A 27,190-nucleotide genomic window follows, 5' to 3' on the forward strand; every position below is an offset into this window, starting at 1 on the left:
CAAAACACCATTAGTGGACTTACTTGGGCGTGTCGGACGGCGATTCAAAACCCTACATACAGCTGTCCTCTTTTGCTCAACTTACCTTCTTGTTATCAATAGACAAGTCTGCAAACCAGTTAGATTATGACAAGGTTCTTGCACTGTTGGCATTAAACCAGTAAGGTTCCAGAAAGATCCTTGTACTGTTAGCCTTTGAAGGCACAATGCCTTGAAAAGTCTGCCATTCCATGAATGGAAATTTTAGCTATTTTATTGTAACTGAGACTTCAACTGAAAACATCCTTTTTCTCTTTTACCTTCACACAATTCCAATCTACCTTACCTGATCAATGATGAAGTTACGTCTGCGCTTGTACGACATTTCCAGCAGCTTGTTGAGGCACTTTGTACAACGTTCAATAAGCACATCCCAGCGTCCTGAGTAGTTCCGTTTACGGGGAAGTCCATTGACCTTCATCTTGTCAATCAAGAAGTTCGTCCCAAGAACACAATATTTCTTCTCGGGATTTTCTTTGCAGTATTTCTCCACCCAAACGGTTTTTCCACACGCAGGCAGACCAACCATCATGATGACCTGTTGAATAATATTTCTCATGACTTAACCTTTTCTTTTGCACATATATTAGAATTCATTTTTAAAGGAGGGCTGACATGGTAAAAACAACTTCTTTCTATTAAAAAGAGCTACTCCAACAGAAACAAAGTGATTGGGTTTTGTTTAGATCAACTGCCGCGTTATTTTGTATTTTGTATCAAGAGCTTTATCGCCGGGCTTTTCAAAATACATCTTTACACTTTATGTCATTCCGTTTCGGCTACTGAGCGGTAAATACCTCTGACGTCACATGGAGAATTCGGCAAGAAGGGATGTATGCAATCAATCTAGGTTTGCCAGAACAGAAGGTTTTGCTTGTTAGGAATGATTTTATGCATTGTAATGACTAACAGGTGTGTTGTAGCAGGATGCTCGAATACGCGAAGTGAAAATATTTCCCTGTAGAGTACTTCTTCCCAAAAGGTGAATTATTAAGAAAACACGTGATGAATGGACGCCCAAGCAAACCTCGCAGCTATAGAGATTCTTCGTAATTCAATACATTGAAAAAAAAAAAAAAAAAAAAAAAAAAGGTCTTGTTTGACTGCGTTGTTAACAAACACTACAGAATAAAAAATATGTATGTATGTGTACATACATACATACACACATATACATTATATATACATATATACAATGGTACCTCTACATACGAATTTAATTTGTTCCACAACCGACTTCGGATGTAGAAAATGTTTGGATGTAGAAACGAATTTTCCCATAAGAATACATGGTAATTCATTTAATTCGTTCCAGCCTAAAAAGCCATAATTAATCCTTAATAAATGGCTACACATAATTACACACAACAATAACATAACTGCATAATATGAAAGAAGCATGTAAAAAAGATAATTATAAAGAAATAATACATAAAAAATGTGTTTTATTGCCACTTTACCTTAGAGACAGGCCAACGCAGGTGTAGGATTTGCTACGCCAGGAGGAGACGGACGATCGGCGAGAAGGTAGACATGTTGATAACATGTTCTTTAAATAAATACTCTCTCTCTCTCGTTCTTCTTCACTGTTAGTGTTAGAGATGTCAATTAATTTTTTCTGAGAGAGAGAGAGAGAGAGAGAGAGAGAGAGAGAGAGAGAGAGAGAGAGAGAGATTAAACAAAAATGTGTTGTGTACATATGATTTTTAACAGCGTTAACGAGTTGAAAGACAGTTAAATGTAACTAAAAAAACAATATCAGCGAATCTGAATTCCTTTATTAACTAAAACAAATAGTGATACAAACACACTCGTGTGCATATGCGCAAACACACACACACGCACGAGGAGACACGATCGGCGAGGAGGTAGAGATGGTGACTGCAATAACATACCGTAACTTACACTACGGAAATTTTAATCTAACTTAGCTTATTTAATTATTTTTTTATTTTCATATTTCATATTTTTTACATTTTTTTCTTTTGATTTTTTATTTTCATCACTTTGTGACGAGTTACGGTATGTTATCGCAGTCACCATCTCTACCTCCTCCCCGACCGTCTCTCTTACTGTGTAGCAATTCTTGCACCTGTGTGTGTGTGTGTGTGCATACGCACACGAGTGTGTTTGTATCAATATTTGTTTTAGTTAATAAAGGAATTCAGATTAGCTGTTATTACTTTCTTAGTTATATTTAATTGTTTTTCAACTCGCTGACGCTGTTAAAAATCATATGTACTCTAAACACATTTTTGTTTAATCTCTCTCTCTCGGAAAAAAAAATAATAGACGTATCTAACACTATAACAGCGAAGAAGAACGAGAGAGAGAGAGAGAGAGAGAGAGAGAGAGAGAGAGAGAGAGAGAGAGAGAGAGAGAGAGAGAGAGAATTTTATTTAAAGAACATGTTAATGCTATGTTTAGAGAGAAACAGAAAAAGAGAGAGGTCTTATTTAAAAGAGCTTGTTAATGCTATCTTGGTTTTCTTTGCTTCACTTTTTTCTTTCTTTCTGTTCATCACGCTGGCCCTTCTCACAAATGATCGTTGCCAACAATCTCTTTGTTCTTTATCCCTATCAACAAAAGGCGTTCTATCTCTTCCAGGGTATTGCTAAGATGTCTTGTAATAATGGTGATCCCCTTCGATGGTTATTTGCTTTAATGGCTGCCTTCAGCTTGATGATCCTCGAGATCATAGGCCTATTCCGGCCATATTGTGTAGCCATACAGTATCACTCACATGCACACTGCTCTCATGTTTTTCTATAATTTCTTGCTTCAATTCTAATGAAAGAATTGCCTTCTTCTTGTACTGAAACTTAGCTTCTTAGGCACCATGATTATAGATAAAATCAAAAAGGAAATTGAGAAAAGGAAGAAAATAAGCACTGTTAATAACAGACCAAACAGAGGACAACCACACGATACACACAAGAACAGAGAACTGAGCACTCAACGCTCGATGGCGTAATGTTTACTTCGTATGTTGGAGCAACACTTCGGATGTCGAGGCAGAAATTTGGTCGAATTTTATACTTCGAATGTTGGAAAATTCGTATGTTGGGACATTCGTATGTAAAGGTACCACTGTGTGTCTGTGTGTATATATATATATATATATATATATATATATATATATATATATATATATATATATATATATATATATATATTCATTTATTTATTTTAGACAAGAGATCATGTATGACAAAACTTGGAATTTTTCCACGTTTAACATTTATGACAAAAGCAGGGTAATAGACATCATATAGCTAGACTATCAAAAGGCTTTTAACTAAGCTCCTCATAAAAAATGAATTGTCAAAATTAGAGCACTAGGCATCATTGACGAGCCAACTAAATGTATCGAAGATTGGCTAACAAACAGAAAACAGAGAGTTGTAATCAAAAGAGAAGCTTCAGAGTGGGCAGCTGTTACAAGCAGAGTACTGTACCTCAAGGATCTGCCCTTGAACCATTGCTATCTCTAATCTACATTATTGACATAAATCTAAGATTAACTAGTAGAATAGCCAAATTTGCTTACGATACTAAACAGGACATAAATGCTGCGAACTCAGAAGACATAGAAGCCCTAGGAAAGAATCTAATGAGGCTGGGAGAATGTTCCAGATGATGGAAAATGCTTCTCATCTTGGGGAAAATGTAGTCATGTACATAGGGTATAGTAACCCACAATCAGATGACTCACTGCTGGGTAATGAACATGAAAGTGTGGACCAGGAGGAAGATCTTGGTATTAACATCAGCAAGGATTTGAAGTTCACTAAAGAGCATAAAAGTTGAAAAGAAAGCACAGAAAATAATAGGTTACATAGAGAAAATTTAAATAAAGAAACAAAGACACTGTACTACAGCTATACACATCACTAGTAAGACTTCATCTAGAATACAGAGACCAATTCTGGGTTCCAAGTATTCAGAAGGATATAGATAGACTGGAAGTAGTACAAGCTCGGGTTACCAAACTAGTTCCAACACTAAGGCAATTTGGATACAGACGGAGGATGGAACGTTTGAACTTATTTGATCTACAAACTCGATGACTAAGGGGACAGTTAATAGAGGCATTTGAAATTCTTAAAAGGAATAACAAATGTAGATTAAAACAAACCATTCACACTTAGCACAAATCAGTCCACAGGTAACGGATACAAACTGGAAATGAAAAGATGCAATACCATCAATGTGGCAATTTCTTTACATACAAAATAGCAAATACTTGGAATGGGCTTCCAGCGGATGTAGTAAACAGTAACACGTTAAACCAGTCTAAGAATAAGTTAGACTAGATCATCAGAACTCTAAATGCTTAAACTAAATCGCTCAACCAAAGAGCAAATGGAATCTCTGCGTATGGACTAAAAAGACATCCAAAATCCTTCCTTGTAAAATTCCCTTCGCCCGCAAGCGCGCACACACACTTACTCAAGTTACTTGAGTGAAGGCTTCACGAGGCTTTCAGCCACGACATGGCGGCTCTCCAAGGACCCCATGCAAAATTTCTGCAGTACAAAGTCTTCTTTGATCAATTCATTCTCCAAATCAAAAGATGCAGTGAAGAGGTGCATTTTCAGCCTCATCTTAAAGATGCTCACAGTATGAGCCAATTTAACATAAGTAGGAAGTTTATAAAGACGAGGTACACTAAAAATGACAATGTCAATATCTAAAGTCTCCAAGCATATCTCTCGTATACTGGGGCTTACCAAACTTTAATGCCTGATACACCATAATGCATTGCTTATACTGTACACAATTCGTGCCTTGACCGGAAGCCAATGCAGTTCTATTAATACCGGAGTTATTCGTTCCCTCAACGACTGACCCTTTATCAGCCTTGCAGCACGATTCATGATCAATTGAAGCTTCCTCAACAAGTAATTGGTAAGACAATAGTATATAGAATTACCATAGTCCAGTTTACTCACTACATAAAATAAGCTTTCTCATAGATTCATCATCTAAGTACTTCCTCAAAAATGCTATATTTCTTAAATGATAGCCAGCTATTCTTACTGTATTGTTTATCTGTTCCTTCATTAACAATTCATTGTCTAATGATACACCAAGGTTCTTTGCCCGCTTGCACACTACAATACCTATATTATTTACGCTCAGTGTTTGCATATTAAGTGTTTCAAATTCCATCCCATGGCCAACAAACAAACACTGAAGTCTTGTCCTAATTCAGTTTCAATTACATCGAGTCTATCCACTGTTTTATGTCCAATATAATAGCACTCAGTTGTCTTTCAGTCAGTGATATAAGTGTGTCACCAGCAAATCGCTTAAATTTCACTCCATATTTCTCAAGTACTGCAGACAAGTCCTCCATGTAAATCAAGAGAAGAATTGGTCTCAGGTACACTGTCCTGAGGCACTACCCTCGTCAAAGGTCTCAAGTCAGAAAATTTGTCTATTATTTGTATACAATAAGTTCTGCCCTCAAGATAGCTCTTCAGATATGAGATAGCCATCCCCTCAATACCAATACGCTCAGTCCTAAAGCACTACCGTATCAAAGGTGGCCCTCGAGTCTAGTAGGATCCATAATCAGCCTTTTCCGGTATCCAGAATTCGACGCATGTAACTCACCACAGAACATAGCACTGTCTTAGTGGGGAATCACTCCAACAACAATTAAGTGATTATTAAGTTGTAATAGAACAACACTTTCAAAAGCCTTTGATTGAAATGTCGAATTCGATACTGGATGAAAGGAACCAAGATTCCAGTCTTATTACTAGCTGACTGCAAATTTCTAAGTCCACATTTAACCCCCAGAGCACTATAGTCCATTTCTTTTAGCGAGGCAGATTTGCACCGACTCGCAGCGGTGCCCTTTTAGCTCGGAAGAGTTTCCTGATCGCTGATTGGTTAGAATTGTCTTGTCCAACCAATCAGCGATCAGGTAATTTTTCCAAGCTAAAAGGGCACCGCTGCGAGTCGGTGCAAATATGCCTCGCTAAAAGAAATGGACTACTGTATAGTATCCATGGTCAGTGTTACTTTTCCTCCCTGTTAGCTCTGCAGCAAAAATTGGACAAAACATACTACTAACGTGATCATCCCATCTCTTTGTAGCCTGATAATTTGAACATCTACACATTGAGGAATGACAGGAATGCCCCTCATGTGTGCCTGCACATTTGTAGCACCTTGGAGCCTCACCCCTTGTATTGGCAGGACAATTTTCTTTCTTATGATCAAACTTCAAGCAGTGATAGCACATCAAGGCATGGTATCTCATAAACATTGTGTCTACCCACCTTAAGTTCAGCTTGTCACCTTTTTTACGAAAGAGTGCACGTACTTCCAGATCGCACTTCAAGACATAGTGAGTGGTCTCCCCGCCAGCTGGTTGGTGAAGATAACACTCATTTTGTCCTTAACCCTTTCAACCGCCTGTAGGTAGTCATTTCTGTCAATAATATGTTCGACTAGTGTTTCAAGATTTTCATCTTTGCCAGCATTGCAGATTATTATTTTTGGCTGCATTTTTTATTTTCCTTGAGAAACACTAAGACTAACCAATCCTTGTAGCTTATCATGTGCCTAATTTGTTTCCTGCTCAGTTTCAAAATTAACAATACGTCCTTGAATTTAAACCTTGAACTTCATCGAGGATCTGGCTAACTTCCTCTTTTTTTATCCACAGCTTTTCCACCATCATTTCGCTCATTCATTTCAACACTGACATAACTCAAAAAATGCTACTTTTCAGAAGCAAAATAAACTTTCAATTATGTAATACAGTCCCCCACGGAACTTTAAACGAGGTATTTAGCAACGATGATTTTTATTTCATGATTAAATGTAGTACATGACATCTCATATTAAAAAATACATTTATTATAAACATGCTTTGTGCCTATTTGAAAAATAGATTAGGAATTATGACGTTATTGCAGGAAATATACACATTTTCCACTGTTGTATTTGAAGTTATGACTATATTACAACAAAAGGAGAAATAAATAAAGGAAATAAACAACTGTTATTACACAAGTAACAGTTCACATAATCATAAACTTTGTGAACAAAATAAAGTAAATAAAGTTGTTGTACCTCTGTATTTGAGGCGTTCCTTTTTTTTACTGAATGATCAAAATAAAAACATTAATCAATATTCTCTTAAAGATCATCAAAAAATTACAGATTCTCATAAAACCTCTTATAAGGATTAGGAATGAGGCTTCTCTTGCACAAATCAAGATCATCTTCTTCCTGGATGTTATACCTGGTTTGTGACCAAGCATGGTGGAATTGTAAAGGTTCCTTCTCACATTTTTTTCTTGGGAACAGTTGCTTCCTTGAAATTTTCATTATAAGAATGTTTGTAGAATACTGAATTTGGAAATTCTTTAGTACCTTTCAATATTTTCACTTCAGAAATTTTAGGCTCCTTCATGTTCATCATTGGACCAATTTCGTTAGCCAAAACTTTAATGTTCAAGAAGAATTCATAATCACATTCTTTCACCTTAAAAGGCTCTCCTTTTTTTCTTGCCATTCGAATAGCGGTTATAAATGTTTCTGGAACATAGATTGGTCCACTCTTAAGGACTCGCTTGACTTGCCTTTCAATCAACGAGTGAGCTGAATCGCCCTCATTCTGGGAATATCCTTTAATGAGAAACTTGTGAGTTACGGAATCAACGTCCAGATTATTTACTGCATATAAATAGAGCGCTAACATAAACTTGTTTTTCTGCTGACCACCGCTATTGTCTGAATAAAGAATAATATCCTTCTTACCAGTTTCACAAACTTTATGGATATAGTCAAGAACACAAGAACCAAGTTCATTTACTCCACAATGCCCATTGGATTCATCCCAGACATAACACTCACTAATGCTGTTGTCCCCTTGAAGGTCAGTAGTTTGTCCATCTCATCTATCCCCACTGCTTCCGGGTCTCAATTCGGTGCTACGTTACAGGGAAGCTAGCAAGAGATCTATTTGCAGTTCTGGGACTTGCTCTAGAATGAAACATAGATTTCTTCTGTCCAGAGACCAATCTGTTTCCAAAAACTTGAATCTTTATAGAGCGTCCGCCGACGCATTGCGAACTCCTTCTAAATGAATTGCAAAGAGATACAAATTCCTCTCTTTCGACAAAGTGAGAATGGCTAATATTATGTGATTAATCTGTGGAGATCTCGAACTCTGTCTGTTAATGAAGTGGACTATAGTCTCGCTGTCGAGAACCAACCTGATGTGGGAGTTCCTCTTGGGGTTCAACCTCTTCAGAGAGAGAAACACTGCCATAGTTTCCAAATGTTGATATGAAATTGCTGAAACATGACTGACCACTGACCCTGTACTTTCTTGGAGGGAGTATGACCCCCTAAGCATTTTCCGAAACATCCGTGTGAATCATCACTGATGGAGGAGGAAACCGCAGGGGAATGTGTCGACAGGCTCTTGGCAATGGACCACGGCTTGAGCTGCTTGTACAGCAAAGCTGGGTTTTTGTGGTGATAATCTCTTTGAGTGTTTGATGCCATTATTCTCCAAACTCTGTTGGCCTCTTTGAGTCTTGCTTTCAAAATAGGGTTTGTAACTGCTGCAAACTGTAGCAAAACCAAGACTCTTTCCTGATGACGTCTGGTGATCATTTTCGAATGAAGAAGACACCTGACCAATCTTGCTATTTCCTTCCTTCTGTCCTGAGGGAGAGAAAGGATGTGTGATTTCAAATCCCAGTGCAGAGCTAATGTTACGATCTTAAAATCATAACAGGTTCTTTTAATATTTAAACTAAAATTGTATAACAACAGCCAAATAAAACATGGGGAAGGAATCTAAAAAGAAATTCACAAAAAACACATCACATTTATTCACAAACTTATAAAGAAAATCAATGTTATTTCTTTGATTACTTTAACTGACAAATCAAATCAATCAAAAACATTAATAGAAAGGGGAACAGTTGGTAAGGTAGAAATACTTAAGAAATAGTTTTCTGCAGCTGCTGAGACGATACTGATACGGAGGCTTCAGGTTTTGAGAACGTAGCAGAAGGGCGGCCAAAGTTCAGACGAAACTGGCAAGATGACCAAAAGGTTGGCATCAAGATGGGATGTCCGAAGCGTTCTCAAAGAATTCAATGATAGTGTTGAGCTAAGGCTAGGCTGCAGGCAGTGTTAGCATCTTTTTGTCACAAGCAGGGAGGGCTGGCTGCTTCAAATTGTCTCTTCTTCTCAGCCATAACAGGATTTTGGAGATAAGCGTTTGTAGTCTGAAGAGAAGGTTGAAAACTGGCTCTATCACACACTAGTCTACTCTGCTCTTTATCTCGGCAAGAATAGTTCCTCTCTTGTCTTATGTCATTTCCCATATCCCTGCACACACTCTTCTTAGAAGTTTATATACCCATGTATGGGCAGAGTTAATTACAGTGGGCAGTAGTTATTTCCATAGAAGGCATTCTTTTGACAATTCTGCGTTTCGATTGGTCTCCTCAAAAACACCCACTTCAATCACATCATGGAAGCTTCTACAACAAATTTCTGATGCAATCTGGACCTTGTGCAAGTCATAACAAGAGCGCAGCACATGTCTACCCATGATGACATATTTCATAAACAAGGATATCCTTCTGGATCGGTTTCTCAAAATATGCTGACTCCACTGATTAAGGCAATGACATCTTAGTTAAAACAGGACAGTCCCTTTATCGCTGCAAGCACTCTTTGTCGAGGCTCGGTTTACTTCTAAATGCTGATGTCACAAGTGATGACAGGTTCGACCAAACCTTACAGTAGTCAAATCTCTTCTCGCTGCTCACACTTTGGGAATAGATATTTTTTACTTTTAAAACATACCCCTTAAAAGTATTGTATCTACCCATGACACCTAGCCACTGGAATTCTTGAGCTGGAGTTTATCTGGACTTTGTGAGGTTGATCTGGAAGCCCAGAGATAGAAGAAACTTCAAGCATGACTTCAACGCAGCCTACACCAACCAGTCGTTGAGGTATACCATAACTTGAAGACCTTTGTCTCTGAGTTGTTGGACAACAGTCTCAGCTAGTTTTGTGAAAATCCAAGTCTGAAGGGCATAACTTTGAATACGTAGGCCTTTCTTGCCAGTCTGAAGACAAGGTAGGGGGAGAAGTGCCGACCTATCGGAAGATGCCAATAAGCATCGGTAAGATCTATGGAGACGGAGTAGGCACCCTGGGGTAGTAGGGTCTGTATTTGCGAGATAGTAAGCATCTGGAACTTGTCGCTCTGAATGAACTTGTTTAGAGGGGACGAGTCCAGTGTTATTCCAAGTGTTCAAATCTTTCTTTAGCATGCAAAATAGCCGCCCTTGAAAATTCATGAATTCCGTGCAATGGATAACTCCCCTCTGGAGAAGATCTAGCATATATTCTTCCAGGAAAGATGTTGTGGGCTGGAAGAATCTCCTGAACTCTGGCAGTTTCTGTCTCCATTTGCAGCCTAGTCTTTTTGTGATTAAGCTGTGAGCCCAAGGATCGACGTTCCATTGATCTCTGACCCATAGTCTTCCCTTTTTCAGAATCTCATTGTTGTTTCGAAGGTCCCGCTCCTTCATTTGTTCTACCTCTATTTCCTCGGCCCTTGGGCTGGCCACCTCTTCCAGATTTTCCTCTTTCACTCGCACTTCTTCCCTGAGCTCCAACGGGGCAAAATGTGGCCCGTTTGTAAACGGGATTGAAGTTTGGGGACTGTGTAACATACTGCTGAGGAACTGTATACATGGTCTGTGGTATTGTGGCAGTAGTGGCAGTAAAGGTCTTTTTGCTTTTAAAGGGTCCTTTTCCAGGGGGAAATTTCCCCTTAAAGGAAATATCCCAATTTTGTATAAGGCTCTTGTTTTCGTGAGCTGCCTTGTCTATGACTTCTTGCACCACCCTCTGGGGAAACAGATCTTTCCCCCAGATGTTAGAGTCAATCAACTCTTTAGGCTCAAACCTAACAGTTGGCGATAATAGGACGTGCTTCCTGCAGGCTCTCCTGGCTAAAAAGAATGCATGCAGATCACGACGGAAGTTAGCTAGATGAGTCATGGCTAGAGTTGTGAAGAGGTCAGTTTCAGAGTAGTTCTTAATGAGCACTTCCAAGTAAGTCTGGTGTGACAAGGATGCCATTAGTCTTTTTTTGGCCTCGAATTCCATTTTCAAATGAGATTCTGAAATTCTGGGAAGTCTAACTTTAAACTGGTCACTTCCTACAGTTTTATCTAGTTTGCCAACTGTAAAGGTATGTTGGACATCTTCCCAACTGCCTGAATCATATGGGAGAGCAAGAAAACCAGGCTCGTACACCTCTAGCATTGGTAGAGAGTTACCTTTCATTACTGCCTTCTTGACTACCTCCAGACTTTTCGAGGCAAAGGGAAAGACAGTGTACTTTGGAGCTACAACAGTCGCTTTCTTTCTGCCAAAAGCAAAAAGCCGAGGGCTGGTAAACTCAGCTGTTTTTGGATCCTTCACCAATAGTGTGTGAGCCTTACCATGATCATATTCGATTATCATCCTCTCCTTTGGAATGGTATGATCTCTAATAAACGCCTCAGAATTCAACCGCACATAGCAGTGAGGGTAATTATCCATAGAGGGATAAAACTCCAAATCCGATACCGGTTTAGAACCTAGCCCATCACCAATATGAAGGTACCCCTCCCTTAGAACCATGTGTTCTGCACAACGCCAAGGGTTCTTAATCGAACAGTCCGATAGACTTAGGACAGGTGGAGCCTTGGACGTTGGTGCCTGTTGTAAGGCCTCATTCTTCGCCTCCTTGTCCATGACTTCTTGCACCACTCTCTGGGGAAACAGATCTTTCCCCCAGATGTGAGAGTCAATCAACATTTTAAGCTCATACCTAATAGTTGGCGATGATAGGACGTGCCTCCTGCAGGCTCTCCTGGCTAAAAAGAACGCATGCAGATCACGATGGAATGTAGCTAGGTGAGTCTTGGCTAAAGCCGTGAAGAGGTCCGTTTTGGAATAGTTCTCAATGAGCATTTCCAAGTGAAGCTGGTGTGACAAGGATGTCGCCAGTCTTTCTTTGGCCTCCAATTCTTTTTTCAAGAGAGATTCTGGAATTCTGCGCAGATTCTCATTAACCTGCTTAATTCCTACACTATTATCGAGTTTACCAACTGAAAAGGTATGATGGACATCTTCCCAACAGTCGGAATCAAACAGGTGAGCATGAATTACGGGCTTGCATTCCTCTAGCATTGGTAGAGACTTATTCTCCATTACTGACTTATTCTCCATTACTGCCTTCTTGACTGCCTCCAGACTTTTCGAGGCAAAGGGAAAGACAGTATCCTTTGGAGCTACATAGGTTGCTTGCTTCCTGCCAAAAGAAAGCTGAATGTTGGTAAACTTAGCTGTTTCTAGCTCCTTCACTAATAAAGTGTGAGCCTTACCCTTATCGAATATGATTTCCTCAATCTTCGCCTCCAAAGACGCTTGAGACTTCTTATGCTTAGCTTGAATATTTTCCATGAATGCTTTCCTGGAAGCCATACACTTTAAATAACCAGGGAACAAAGGGGCAGTCGAAGTCGGTAGAGGAGTCGAAGATGAAGCGGGTATAGCAGAATCCAAGACAGGGACAGGCACAGTGTTAGTACTTTGAGTAGTAATAACCTTCTGACTATCATTAGAGTCCTTTGAGGCTTCCGTAGTCAGTAAGATCCTTTCCTTGTCCAATGAAACAGAAGGGGTTGCTGATGTGTTTTCAACGACCAGATTCATGTCCTGAAGCGCGTCCCGGACTTCTTGATCTGCAATATCCAGCTGTACCGTCGGGAGTTGCCCCGCAGGTACCTGATGACCATACACCGAGGTCAAATCAGCCCTGGGAAACAGATCCCTCATTTCCACTGAAGGAAGATAGGGGGCACCCATGCTGTCAGCAACCTGTAAAGATAGAAAATTTCAATGTTACAGTCAGACAATTTTTTCTTTTTTATTTATATATAGAGTACAAAAACTATGGCTCAGAATAGAGGAAAATGGAACATTGACAGTGTTGACAGTGATCCATGCATCTACAAACTCCCAAAGGGATCCCTTCAATGCGGCAGTTCCCAGCTATGATGCATCGATAGCAAGGGAGGTGTGCCGTCTGCCACAGGAACCATACAGTTACGTGGCAAGAAGGGGAGGGAGGGGAAAATGTTATTTTCATTATAAAATAAATTTTTGAACGTACTTACCCGGTAGTTATATATAATTACCGGGTAAGTCTTATGTTTAAAAAGCTAGCCTAAGGCATAGACTAGGGAAGACATACATGCAACAAAGCAAATGCCTAATCTATAATAATAATAAAAAAAAAAAAAAAGTGTTACAGTACATATACAAAACACTTAAAACAGGCTAGCTAAGAAGGCGGCAGTTCCCAGCTATGATACATCGATAGCAAGGGAGGTGTGCCGTCTGCCACAAGAACCATACAGTTATGTGGCAAGCGGGGGAGGGGGGAAAAGCTAGCCTGAGGCATAGACTAAGGAAGACATACATGCAACAAAGCAAATGCCTAACCTATAATAATAATAATAAAAAAAAGTGTTAAAGTATATATATAAAACACTTAAAACAGGCTAGCTCAGAAATTCATATAAAAAACTGAGGAATTTGAAATCAAGAGCTCCCGGCTTTGGCCACGCAACGGAAGGAAGTTCCTATAAGCAGCTTTCTACTTGGGATATTTCTGCGTGTGATATACCAGAGAATTTTGCCCGTAGAGGTATCATGGGGTTACTACCCCCGGAGCAAATATCCCGAAAGATATATATGTAACTGGGACGTGTAAAACAACCATGGCTATCCTTCCCTGAATAGAGTTTATCTTGTCTAGAAGGATATGGGATACACTGGTTTGCCATTCTTTTAACAGTCTCTATTTTGGTAAAGTGCTTGGAAGTTTCTGCTTTGTTTTTCTCAAAGTTATGGAGGATTTTGACTACGGATGCTTTTACTTCTGCTTCTCTGCTTAAACTGAGTACATTTTGATTATTTTGGTGAGAATTTCGTGTCTTCCCCTTTTATTTTTCGCGATGCCTTTTTATGATTCGCTTCGGTCGCGTGGTCAAATTCTTGTGTTTTATATGAATTTCTTAGCTAGCCTGTTTTAAGTGTTTTGTGTATATACCATAACACTTTTCCATTACTCTAGGTTAGGCATTGGCTTTGTTGCATGCTTCTCTTCCCTAGTCTATGCCTAGACAAGCTTCTCCCTCCTCCTCTTCTTGCCACAGGTTTGTATGATTCTTGTGGCGGACACCCTACCTCTCTTGCTATTGATGTGTCGTAGCTGGGAGCCGCCGCCTTAAAGGGAATCCCTTGGGAATTTGTAGATGGTCGGCCCACTGTCAACTTTGGTCGGCAGCGCTCCATTCTCATCTATCTGAGCATTAGTTGTTGGATAGGCGGCACTGGTTGAGGGATTCGTTCCTTTTGCCTACTTACTGTTGGTCTCTTGGAACAAACTCAGTTCTGTTATAATATCTACAGGTAGGCCTTCCTCGCAGAAATATCCCAAGGAAAAAGGTTCCTAGAGGAACTTCCAAAAGGACAACATGCCTCGAGCCCAAAAAACACACATCAGGAAAAATAAAAGGAAGGGAAACAAAATTCTCAACCAATACAAACCACCAAGTACTCAACTTAAGCTGATAAGCAGAAGTAGAAGCATCCATGATCAAAAACCACAAAAACTCACAGAAGCACTATCTAAAATAGTACTGCAAAAGGGAATGGCAACCAGCGTACATATTTACATTAACACATTGGTATCGGAGTTGTAACGGCTCTCCAACGTTACCGATCCTATCCCATATCTTTCTAGACAAGGTTTAGTCTACCAGGGAAAGGATAGCCGTGGTTGTATTTAAACATGTCCCTGTTACATTCATGATATCTTTTGGGATATTTGCTACAGGTAAAATTCTCTGGTATATCACTTATAGAAATATCCCAAGTAGAAAGCTGCCTAGAGGAACTTCCATCAGGATGACATGGCTCAAGCCAAAAAATGACTAAAATACATTCTCTCTCTCTCTCGCTCTTATCCTTGCATGTTCGTAAATTAACACCTCTCTACTTTAAATTTTAAAACATTATCCCATCAATTTTCCTTCCTTGCATTAATCTTATCTAATTATTTTCAGCTTATTTTGCTTTCATAATATCTTATTCCTTACTGCACAAGTCAATTGTGACGTATATCGAACTCAAAAAGTGAAGTTTCCGTGGATCTATTATGATGCGTCATGATTCGGCGATCATCTCAATTGTATTTTATCAATATTTTTAGTTTATCATTATTTCATTTCCCTGTTTCATAGGATATCATATGCTCTATTAATACATTTTTTGTATGCTATTTTTCAATTTTGGAAGCATTTTACAAATCAAGAATTACTTAATATTTTGTATACCTTTGGTTATGATCAGCTGATCTTAAGGTCCCGCTACCATATCAAAATGGCGTACGTACGCATGCCGTATTTGCTTTTCCTATTAAAATTTCTCAACTTTATCTTCAGGATAAATATTATATCAGTACCAATATGTTACAGGAAATCAGTTTCCTTTGTTTACATCATCCAAATCTATAGGGAAATCGCTCAAACATAAGCTGCAAACAGACTGGGTGGCCGAGTCAAGTCTCTCATTGACATCACACATTGGCGGAGCAGCCTTTGCCAAATTTCGCAAATCTAGTTGAGGCCTCGGCCAGCTGGTGTAATTACTTTTATCCACAAACGAAAATGTGGCCGAATGATATTAATTCATGGCTCTGAGTAAATGATAAAGATTTAATTATTTTTTCAGTAATTTTTTTGGCATGTCAGCCCACCTTCAACGAATTTATAGTTTTCCTAACATTACAATATGAGAAGTTTCATAGGAGACCAGCCGTTAGGCTTTTAGAGGTAAACATAGCAAGCATTCATGAGTAATTTGATTACATCCTGATCTCTTACCTCAGCTTCCTCTCTTGTGGCAGGTCCTTGTCCACCCAAAACCCTATCCTGCTGCGATATGTGACCCACATATGTATATCTCGTCAATGGGGTAAACCAAGGGTCTTCGGCACCAAAGTTCACCTGTTGGGCAAGAGTTGCAGATGCTCATTAGCAAAGAAGGATGGATGTGTACTTTCAAACAACATCTAAACATAACATAAACACTAGGAAATAGAATTACTAATCTTTATTATTATTAGTAGTAGTAGTAAAATGAGGAGATTTACCATCCCAAAGAGTAAAAGCTCACTCAATTACAAAGCTGGCCTGATTAAACTCGGAAAAAGATATTCATAGTAATGATAAAAAAAAAATATAAATATATTGAAGTAAAAATCTATAACAAATATAAATTTAAATCTTATCTATAAACATGACAAATTCGAAAATAATTTGGATTTTTCCTAACCATACAAACCTTAGCTATTTACATAGGGTATTACTTTCGGCGTAGTTGAAATGACGAGCCATTAGAATTTTAACGAAGGTTAACTACCCCTGCGCTAGTTACCAGGGGTAGGGGAGAGGTAGCTAGCTACCCCTCCCCCCTCACACACCGGTGAGTTGTCTCACTTCACTTAGCGGTAGGACTTGTCTTGGGGGACAGGGCTGGCGGGCAAATATGCGTAAATAGCTAAGGTTTGTATGGTTAGGAAAAAAAACAAATTATCTCCGAATTTGTCATTTGTTCCGTAACCGAAATACAAACCACGCTATTTACATAGGGTGACTTGCCCTTAGGAAGGGTGGAAAGTCCCCAGCCTTACTGGCTTTGGCTTTACCCGGGGAACCAGAATTCGAGCAATCAGCACTTCGAGAAAAGGAGTCCCTGCACCTCACAAGTTCCATTGCTCTGCAAGGAACGAGTGGCCTACATGAGCTTGTGTGCGAAGGAAAAAGTGTGACTCGTCCTAGGAAGTTGACCTGGAGATCTTTAGATGGAAATCTAGGTTAGGACGTTCCCAATACCACCTCGTCAGGGTATGGGGGACACGACAGTATTAATTTAATACTAGGAACACAAGGGAGCATGGTTTACCTGCAGAGGTTGAGGTCAGCTATGCAGAGACCAGGATGCTGCTTTCCCCAAGAGAGGGGAGGATGAAGAAAGAAGTAAGGGCCAGACATACTCTTTCATTCATGCAGACTGAGACCGGGTAACAATGCCCTCAACCTTCTGCTACCTGTCCAATAAGGAGCCTGAGGTTAGACCAGCTGTTGTGCTGCCACCACAGGGCCGATAGAGAACGTATCGAGGCTCCTGTGGGTCACGTCCTGCAGGTAGTGGGCAGTGAAGGTCGTCTGACGCTTCCAGACCCGAGCTTGAAGTACCTGTGTCACAGACAAATTTCTCTTGAATGCCAGGGAAGTTGCGATGCCCTGGACGTCATGTGCTCTGGGGCGACGTGATGGAGGAGGGTCTGGATTCAAGGCGTGATGAATAACTCGCCAAATCCAAGCCAAGATGGTGTTTTTGGTGACCCTCCTCTTAGTCCTTCCCGTGCTTACAAACAACGCTTGTACACGGGGAAGGACTGCAGCTGTTCTTTGCAAGTACTGCCTTAGACTCCTAATTGGTCATAATAGAAGATGGTCTGGGTCACTTGTTACAGAACGGAGACTCGTGACCCTGAAGGAGTCGAACTGTGGGTCCGGAAATCCAGGGTTCTGAGTCTTGGCAACAAACTCAGGGACAAACTTGAACGTTACCTCCCCCCTACCCCTTGAATGGGCGATGTCGTATGAGAGACCATGAAGTTCTCTAACTCGTTTGGCCGAAGCCAACGCGAGTAGGAACACCGTCTTCCACATCAGGTGGCGATCAGAGGCCTGGCGTGATGGTTCGAAGGGAGGTCTCTTGAGAGCCCTGAGAACTTGAACCACGTTCAAAGGAGGGGGTCTCACTTCCGACTGAGGGCAGGTAAGCTCATAGCTGCGTATGAGTAAAGAGAGTTCCAGCGAAGAGGAAATGTCCACTCCTTTCAGCCTAAAAGCCAGGCTTAAGGCTGAGCGATAGCCTTTCACGGCTGAGACTGAAAGGCGCATTTTTTCCCACAAATAAACCAGGAACTCCGCTATTGCTGGAATAGTGGCATCGAGTGGAGAGATACCCCTCCCACGACACCAACCACAGAAGACTTTCCACTTTGCCTGGTAGACTCCCGCGAAGGATTTTCGCAGGTGCCGAGACATCCTCTCTGCAACCTGTTGCGAAAAGCCTCTCTCCGTAAGGAGATGCTGGATAGTCTCCAGGCATGAAGCCGAAGCGACGCAACGGCTTTATGGAAGATGTTGCAATGTGGTTGTCTGAGTAGCTCGTGTCGTGGGAGAAGTTCTCGCGGGGGTTCCGTCAGGAGTTGCAGAAGGTACGGAACCACTCCGCATGATTCCATAGCGGAGCTATTAAGGTCATCGAAAGGTTGACCGATAGTCTGGTCTTGTTGAGTACCCTTCTCATCAGACAGAACAGTGGGAAGACGTAAACGTCGATGTTGTCCCACAGTTGCTGGAAGGCATCTTTCCAGAGAGCCTTGGGGTCCGGGACTGGGGAACAGTACAGGGGCAGCTTGAAGTTCAAGGCTGTCGCAAACAGGTCCACTGTCGGGGAACCCCACAAAGTCAGGACTTTGTTGGCTATCTGAGGATCCAAAGACCATTCGGTACTCACTATCTGCGAAGCCCTGCTCAGAGTGTCGGCGAGCACATTCCTCTTGCCAGGAATGAAGTGAGCTGATAGTGATATCGAGTGGACTTCGGACCACCTCAGAATCTCTACTGCAAGATGGGATAGCTATTTCGAAAATGTACCTCCCTGCTTGTTGATATAAGCCACTACCGTAGTGTTGTCGCTCATCACTACCACGGAGTGGACCGCCAGGTCCTGTTGGAACTTTTTAAGGGCCAGGAATACGGCCTTCCTTTCTAGCAGGTTGATGTGTAGGTACTTTTCGGATTCTGACCAGAGGCCTGAGGTCCTTTGGTTCAGAATGTGTGCCCCCCACCCTTCTTATGACACGTCCGAGAACAGTGTCAAATCCGGGGGAGGGACGAGATCTACACCCTTTCGAAGGTTTTCATCCATGAGCCACCACCGCAGGTCCGTCTGATCCTCAGGTCCTACCGGGACCAGAAAGTCCGGGGAATCGGAGCCTTGATTCCACCGGGACTTGAGCCGCCATTGTAGGGATCTCATCCTGAGGCAGCCGTTGGGAACCAGACGGGCCAGGGTGGATAGGTGACCTAGCAGACGTAACCATGAATGGGCTGGAAGTCCTTCCCGACTGAGAAAGGGCTCTGCAACGTTCCTCAGCCTTGCTATCCTGTCGTCTGATGGAAAGGCTTTGTGGAGATTGGAGTCTAAAATCATGCCTAGGTAAACCAGTCGTTGCGTAGGCTGCAGAGAGGACTTCTCGAGATTTACCATGATCCCCAGATCTTGGCAAATTTCTAGAAGTCTGACTCTGTGTCGAAGAAGGGTCGACTCCGAGTCTGCCAAGATCAGCCAGTCGTCCAGATAACGGAGGAGACGGATGCCGTTCCTGTGAGCCCAAGATGAAATCAGAGTGAACACCTTGGTGAACTGTCGACAATAGCCAGAGGGTTAACCTCTGGTATTACCGGCGACTGTTTGACAGCTGCCCCCAACTGGATCAGGTCAAACAGGGCTTCCTTGGAGGGCGTGCCCTAAAGCCCCAAGGAAGCCCATAGCTGAAACAAACTATTATCAGATACAGTTTGATCAAATTCCATTAAATCAAAAATATCCTCCCCCGGAGGAGGGGGAACTGCCTCGCTATGGGAGGCAACGCCCTCTCCCACACTCCGAGGTCGGGAAAAACCACTAGGGCCTGCGCTCTCACTCGATGGCCTCTCACGAGAGACCAATCGAGTGGGAGCTTCGGAGGAGGTAGAGAAGTCCTTAGAGCCTTCCTTCTTCAAGGCTACCCTTGAAGGAGAACGGTCTCTCTTGGACTTCTTACGCCGACGGCCGAACTTCTCCCACTGGGAGGCAGACCACTCCCTACACTCACTGCAAGTATTTACTCTCTCACACCGTTGACCTCGGCACTGCGGACAAAGGGTGTGAGGGTTGGTGTCCTCCGCCGACATGAACGTCCCACAAGGGCGGCCAGCGAGTCCAGGGCACTTGCGCATAGCGATGATAACGGTCGAGGCCAACTTCCAAACACACAAGAATCTAGAAAAAGTAAAGCAAACAAATTAAGGCTGTCAACAACGAGGACGAAGACAGAAACGTCTGTACTCCATCCGAGCCAAAAGTGAAGTGAGACAACTCACCGGTGTGTGAGGGGGGAGGGGTAGCTAGCTACCGCTCCCCTACCCCTGCTAACTAGTGCAGGGGTAGTTAACCCTTGTTAAAATTCTAATGGCTCGTCATTTCAGCTACGCCAAAAGTAATACCCTATGTAAATAGCGTGGTTTGTATTTTGGTTATGGAACAACTGCTACTTAAAAAGAAAAATTCTCAAGAGTCCAAAAGAAGATCAATAAAACTTTTCTCAACAAAACATAAGACTCTTTCTCTTTTAAGAAATTTACAGTTAGGAGTCATGGAATATCCTTTACTTCTTTAATATCAATAAATTGAAGAGGTTAAAGTGACAACGCTCTTATTATAAGAAAAAAAAAAATTAAAAAGATATATAAAGTACAGTATCTAAACCCTACCTTGAAACTGCAGTTTTTGGTCAAAATATGCGGGAAGAGGACCCTCTCTCCGAGCGTACTACGCGAGATCTCATAGGCCGTCCCCTGGTTCTCTCCGTTGACAGTGAAGGACATAACAATGGGCTCAGCTTCTAAATCAAGGTAGCAGCCAACTACGTCTCCTTTCCCAAATGTTTTCCCATAGTCCTGCAAGATACAATAAAAAAAAAAATTAACTGGAATAAGATCATGCAAATAAGAATTTTATATATATATGTTACATGGAGGAAAATTTTATTATTATTACCTGCTACGCTACAACACTAGTTGGAAAAGCAGGATGCTATAACCCAAAGGGCTCCAACAGGGATAATAGTTCAGTGAGAAATTCTTCAAGAGTCGCCACTAACATACAAACCTTGAACTTTAGATTAGTGGAGGCTTTCCCCGTGCCGCCATATCCGTAACTGAAGGGATCTTCCCCGAGTGTTAGACCAGCCTCATCAATCGACCAACCCACACGAACCACGTGGGGGTGCTGCTCGTCTTCTTCCAAGTGGGGCACGGAGAGATAGTCCAGAACCTTGACCTCGTAGAATATTCTTCCTCTGGTGAAGCCGTACGTGGCTCTCACTCCATGCCACACGTAACCAAAGCCTTGCATGGTTAGTGGTTGGGCGCTCAGGAAGTCTTCTTTGTTTATTAATAAACTTAAATCAGAGTTATCTGAAATAATTAAAAGACCACAATGAAAGAAGACATCTTTTAAGCAGTTCCTAAAAATAGATTTAGGATCATTCCAGATACAGACTCCTGAAAAATATGCAAATATTAAAGCAAAAAACAATCAATTTGTAAAATTTTAATCTTCTGTACTTGATACAGACGTGGATTTGGTGAATTGCATAATGAGGTACCGTATTTCCAGTCTCATAAGACGCACTTTTTTTCACGTGAAATGCCCCCCAAAATCACCCTGCGTCTTAACACTTAGGAAAAAGTTATATAAGAGAGTTTAACACCCCTCAAACACCTAACTACTGACATACAAGCACTCAAACTGACGAGATAGAATATAAAACTACAATTATCATAGTTAAGCGTAGTTGGAAAAGTGTATGGTAGAGTAATGATTAATAGGATTAAGGATAAAACAGAGAATGCAATCTTAGAAATACAGGGTGGTTTTAGAAGAGGTAGGGGCTGTATGAATCAGATTTTTACAGTAAGGCAGATATACGAGAAATATTTAGCAAAATGTAAGGAGGTGAATGTTGCGTTTATGGATCTGCAGAAAGCGTATAATAGAGTTGATAGGGAAGCAATGTGGAATGTGATGAGGTTTTATAGAGTTGGTGGAAGGTTGTTGCAAGCAGTGAAAAGTTTCTACAAAGGTAGTAAAGCATGTGTTAGGATAGGAAATGAAGTGAGTGATTGGTTTCTGGTGAGAGTGGGGCTGAGACAGGGATGTGTGATGTCACCGTGGTTGTTTAACTTGTATGTTGATGGAGTGGTGAGAGAGGTGAATGCTCGAGTGCTTGGAGAAGGATTAAAACTGGTAGACGAGAAAGACCATGAATGGGAGGTAAATCAGTTGTTGTTTGCGGATGATACTGTACTGGTTGCAGACACAGAAGAGAAGCTTGGCCGATTAGTGACAGAATTTGGAAGTGTGTGTGAGAGAAGGAAGTTGAGAGTTAATGTGGGTAAGAGTAAGGTTATGAGATGTATGAGAAGGGAAGGTGGTGCAAGGTTGAATGTCATGTTGAATGGAGAGTTACTTGAGGAGGTGGATCAGTTTAAGTACTTGGGGTCTGTTGTTGCAGCAAATGGTGGAGTGGAAGCAGATGTACGTCAGAGAGTGAATGAAGGTTGCAAAGTGTTGGGGGCAGTTAAGGGAGTAGTAAAAAGTAGAGGGTTGGGCATGAATGTAAAGAGAGTTCTATATGAGAAAGTGATTGTACCAACTGTGATGTATGGATCGGAGTTGTGGGGAATGAAAGTGACGGAGAGACAGAAATTGAATGTGTTTGAGATGAAGTGTCTAAGGAGTATGGCTGGTGTATCTCGAGTAGATAGGGTTAGGAACGAAGTGGTGAGAGTGAGAACGGGTGTAAGAAATGAGTTAGCAGCTAGAGTGGATATGAATGTGTTGAGGTGGTTTGGCCATGTAGAGAGAATGGAAAATGGCTATCTGCTAAAGAAGGTGATGAATGCAAGAGTTGATGGGAGAAGTACAAGAGGAAGGCCAAGGTTTTGGGTGGATGGATGGAGTGCTAGAAATAGGAATGAATGGCGAGCGATTGTGACGCAGTTCCGGTAGGCCCTGCTGCTGCCTCCGATGCCTTAGATGACCGCGGAGGTAGCAGCAGTAGGGGATTCAGCATTATGAAGCTTCATCTGTGGTGGATAATGTGGGAGGGTGGGCTGTGGCACCCTAGCAGTACCAGCTGAACTCGGTTGAGTCCCTTGTTAGGCTGGAGGAACGTAGAGAGTAGAGGTCCCTTTTTTGTTTTTGTTTCATTTGTTGATGTCGGCTACCCCCCAAAATTGGGGGAAGTGCCTTGGTATATATATGTATGTGATGTAATAAATTCATTTATCTTTATATTGCACTTCCTTTAATGAAGTACAATAGCAGATTTTTTTTTCTTATTGGTAATCAGCTGATGACTGGCTAACCCCCTTCTACAAGCAAACATGCTAACAAATGGTCTCATAGCAGGCAATGCTATGACATATTAGTTGTTTATGCAGTATATATCTATTTTCTCATTCTTGTTGATATTTTGTAATAAAGCAATATATTGATAATGACTTTGTTGCCTGAGTTACGAAATAATACAAACAGACAGTCGATGAATACGACCTTGGAAGAAAAACTTCTGTTTATTGATTGCAGTATTACCAATTTGCAGAAAAAGTAACTACAGTAGACCTAGAATCACATATACAGTAGCAAAATTAATCCACCTGAAAGAATGTCTAGATTACTTTAATCAATAATTACATTTTGTGTGAAATTTTATTGGCTATGAGGAATTTTGGAAATATTACTAGAATTTTACCTTTTTAACAAAATTTGATGAACCTTTGGCAGTGCTGCTTTCATGTAAACAACACTTGAAACACCAAACACTATGACTAAACATGTAGTTGTGGTGAAAACTACAACTGATTTAGTGGTTTCTTAAATGAATATGTAATAAAATTGGGATAATTGGCATATAGCTAATTAATATCAACTTGCACATTTCATAATGCAACCAAAATAAGAAAAGTTACTGTGCAAGACAATCACGCTAGAGTCTCTGACTAGGGATTTGTGCTGAGGTTTTAAAATCCTCAATTTTTTTTTTCTAAAACTGCCTCGCTAATTTAAGGGTGCGTCTTACCACTTGTAGCGTCTTATGACACAGGAAATACGGTATCTAAAAAAACTCACAAGGCACTGCTTAAATCTTCTCATGAGAAATTATCTCAATGGTTTCAAGTATTTTTCTATCTACATTTTCGTCCTCAAAATCATTACTGTATTCTATTTTCAAGTAATTCTAAAAGCAGCAGTTGAGTTCAAATATTCTCCACTACACTTGTAAAATCTACTCTCCCGAATGCACGGATGTGAAGCGTGTATCCGATACAAGAGTATATTTTAAAAACAGACTATATAAAGAGGAACTTTAGCATGTATCAAACCCATCAAAACAATAATCAAGGTGGCATTGTTGATCATGAGCAATTTCATCTCTATCTTTAAAATATTTCAACTTAAATTTTGCTCGTTCATAAGCTAGTAGATTGAGAACAATAAGCAATGATTTCTGGGAGTAAGTTCAGTTATTCCTTTTACCACCAATGGACGTACTGGTACGTTTCACAAAACTCATCCCTTTGCCCCCTTGGACGTACCGGTACGTCCTTGCAATAAGCTGCTATTCACATTTTTTTGCATATTTTTGATAACTTTGAGAAACTTCAGGCATTTTCCAAAAGAATGAGACCAACCTGACCTCTCTATAACAAAGATTAAGGCTGTTAGAGCAATTTAAAAAAATATATTGCAAAACGTGCTTAAAAAAAAAGGCCAGGGGATTAAGGGTTGGAAAGTTCCAAATAGGGTAAAAGGGTTAAATAATATTAGTTTAATGATCTGTTAGCTATTCTTTACAGCTAAGAAACTCATGTTAAAGTAAAAATCAATATAACATTATACTGTTCTAAATTGACAATAAAAGAAAATAATGTAACCACAGACCTACCTGAGGCCATTCATTAAAATAAACTCCTCAATTTCACTGCAATAAAGTCAATATTATTTCAACTCTAATCCTTCCACCAATCATAAACTACAATGTCATTTCATACAATTGAGTAATATTGGAAAGCAACTAAAAAAAAACAAGAACGTAAATTCCTTAGTAATTTCGTGAAACCCATACACTAAAGCCTTGTCAACAGGCAATGCACATTGCACCCAAAAATTTAATTACGCACCTTCCAAATCCCTTAAATACTGAATTGAAAAAAAGTTTTCCACCATATGAACAAATAAAGTGTTAAGAGGAGCAATCAAAATCCTAGAACTATTTCTAAATAACTAAACCAAATTACCAGTAATAGCATCAGATATTCCCCGTAGAGTAATATTACGTTGATACGGTAGAACCTTGTTATGACGGATTTCTAAAGTAATGGACAAAAGCCACATAACTTGGAGTTGAAAAAGGTCAACATAAAAAGAAGTAAATAGTTCCGAGATATTTGTTTATATATTGTATGTTTATTTACATAAAGATAATAAAACCAATTTCACATTACAGTATTTATAACTGAACTGGCATATCTTCATAATAAATAGCCTATTTGGGAAATAATTCTACGTCAATGAAATCAACCCCCTTTTCTATGAGGCCGTTGGTAAAAATGTAAACAATCTCAGCTGACATCAAGCTACCACACTTAGAGGAAATGCGCGCACATAAATAAATACTATTTTTAATATATATAAAAATTTTATTACATGTTTTCCTTATTGTATCTCAAGAAACTCAAATTGACAGATAACCTTTTCTTTACCATGTCTCAACAAGCGGAACCTGTGTAAATTACACGAAATGATATTTTCAATACTAATTATCTTCTTCCTAACCTATACATGTTTTATTAAAATGTCCCGAGATTAATTTTATAACCTAGGTTATGGAAATAGATAGAACTCAATTTTTTGTCAAATATCTAAAAAAAAAAGTCAGGTGCTAAAGATAAAATTGGGAAAACTATATAAGATGTGCTTTGGTTAAGTACTCAAAGTCCAATGTGAATTTGTAAGAGTATACCATGAAATTATTTCCGTTTTCTTTAGAGCGTGACACAAAATAAATAAATAACACAAACCCTATCATATTACAATATAGATTACATACAACATTCAAAAGGAAAACAATTGTTTTGTTTACGTTCACCACCAAAACAACAATGAACAAACGTATGTATGCATCCATTTGATTACGGTAATGAAAAACGCTGTTGTATATAACATAATAGTATGTCTACAACATCTATTATAGGTTGTTCCCAATAAGTCTGGAAATTACATCATGTGAGCCCAGCTGAAAAAATATAAATATAATCAGTTGATTCATGATACCAATATCCAGAATATGTGGCACATATACAGTAAATCAAAAGCATTCTAAATATAATTTACAAACTTATTCAAACAATCTTATAGTAAACAACAGTTTTGGTGTAGTTTTATTAAAATCTATTAGTATCGTTAGCTATCACTTGGATGTGCAAATTTGTTCATTTATTGTGGGTAACAATGAAATGTAAACAAAATAAGTTTCCCTTTAGGGGATCTTATTGAAGGCAAAACATATATCGGCTTTATTTAGTTGATTTCAGAGTTTGCCTTGAATTTTTACCTTGTCATATCTAAAGGTCGTCTTATATGCAGACACATACGATAATTAACATCTTTTTACTTGGTAATTTAAAATATAATGTTCTTGTTAAGGTACACTGTGCTTCGACTTACGTCGTTTCGAGTTAAGTCGGTTTCAAATTTACGTTGGAATATATATTCCCTCATAGACTAGGATTAAAACGTCATTCGATTTCGTCAGCTGATCTGAGGCTTTGGCCAACAGCATAATGTATATGTACTAAAAGATGTCTTCAATAATCCTGGTTTTTATGTTATCTGAACATCGTTTAATATTTTTTGTACTTTTCTATCACCAATTCAAGACGTATATTAACAACAGCAATTACCGATTTTTTATTTAGGTTTTATGTCAGCTGTTTTATAATTACGACGGTATCGCGATTATGCTCCCTATCATGTAATCCTTGAAGAAAGTAGGAGCACAGTTCAACAAACTCTCGACCAGTTTATTAGTACAGTACTCGCATCGAACATC

At 40.0% G+C, this 27,190-nt stretch overlaps 2 protein-coding genes across 2 annotated transcripts in view; both read right to left on the reverse strand.

The window, feature by feature from the left end:
• Positions 1-27,190, reverse strand: part of LOC137624278 (heterogeneous nuclear ribonucleoprotein U-like protein 1) — a 148,455-nt gene that overhangs the window by 14,875 nt on the left and 106,390 nt on the right. The window contains exons 4-7 of the mRNA XM_068354820.1: positions 21,181-21,488; positions 20,784-20,969; positions 16,053-16,175; positions 326-577 (exon numbers count right to left, since the gene is read on the reverse strand). Coding sequence (XP_068210921.1) covers positions 326-577; positions 16,053-16,175; positions 20,784-20,969; positions 21,181-21,488 — 869 coding nt within the window. The remainder of the gene's footprint in view (positions 1-325; positions 578-16,052; positions 16,176-20,783; positions 20,970-21,180; positions 21,489-27,190) is intronic.
• LOC137624279 (uncharacterized) lies at positions 6,881-15,989 on the reverse strand. The gene is made up of 2 exons (XM_068354822.1): positions 9,021-15,989; positions 6,881-8,739 (listed from the first exon to the last, which is right to left on the reverse strand). The coding sequence occupies exon 1, from the start codon at positions 12,964-12,966 to the stop codon at positions 10,603-10,605; it is 2,364 nt and encodes a 787-aa protein (XP_068210923.1). The 5' UTR covers positions 12,967-15,989; the 3' UTR covers positions 6,881-8,739; positions 9,021-10,602.

This window comes from Palaemon carinicauda, chromosome 31 (genome assembly GCF_036898095.1).
Source record: "Palaemon carinicauda isolate YSFRI2023 chromosome 31, ASM3689809v2, whole genome shotgun sequence".
Taxonomy (NCBI): Eukaryota; Metazoa; Arthropoda; class Malacostraca; order Decapoda; family Palaemonidae; genus Palaemon; species Palaemon carinicauda.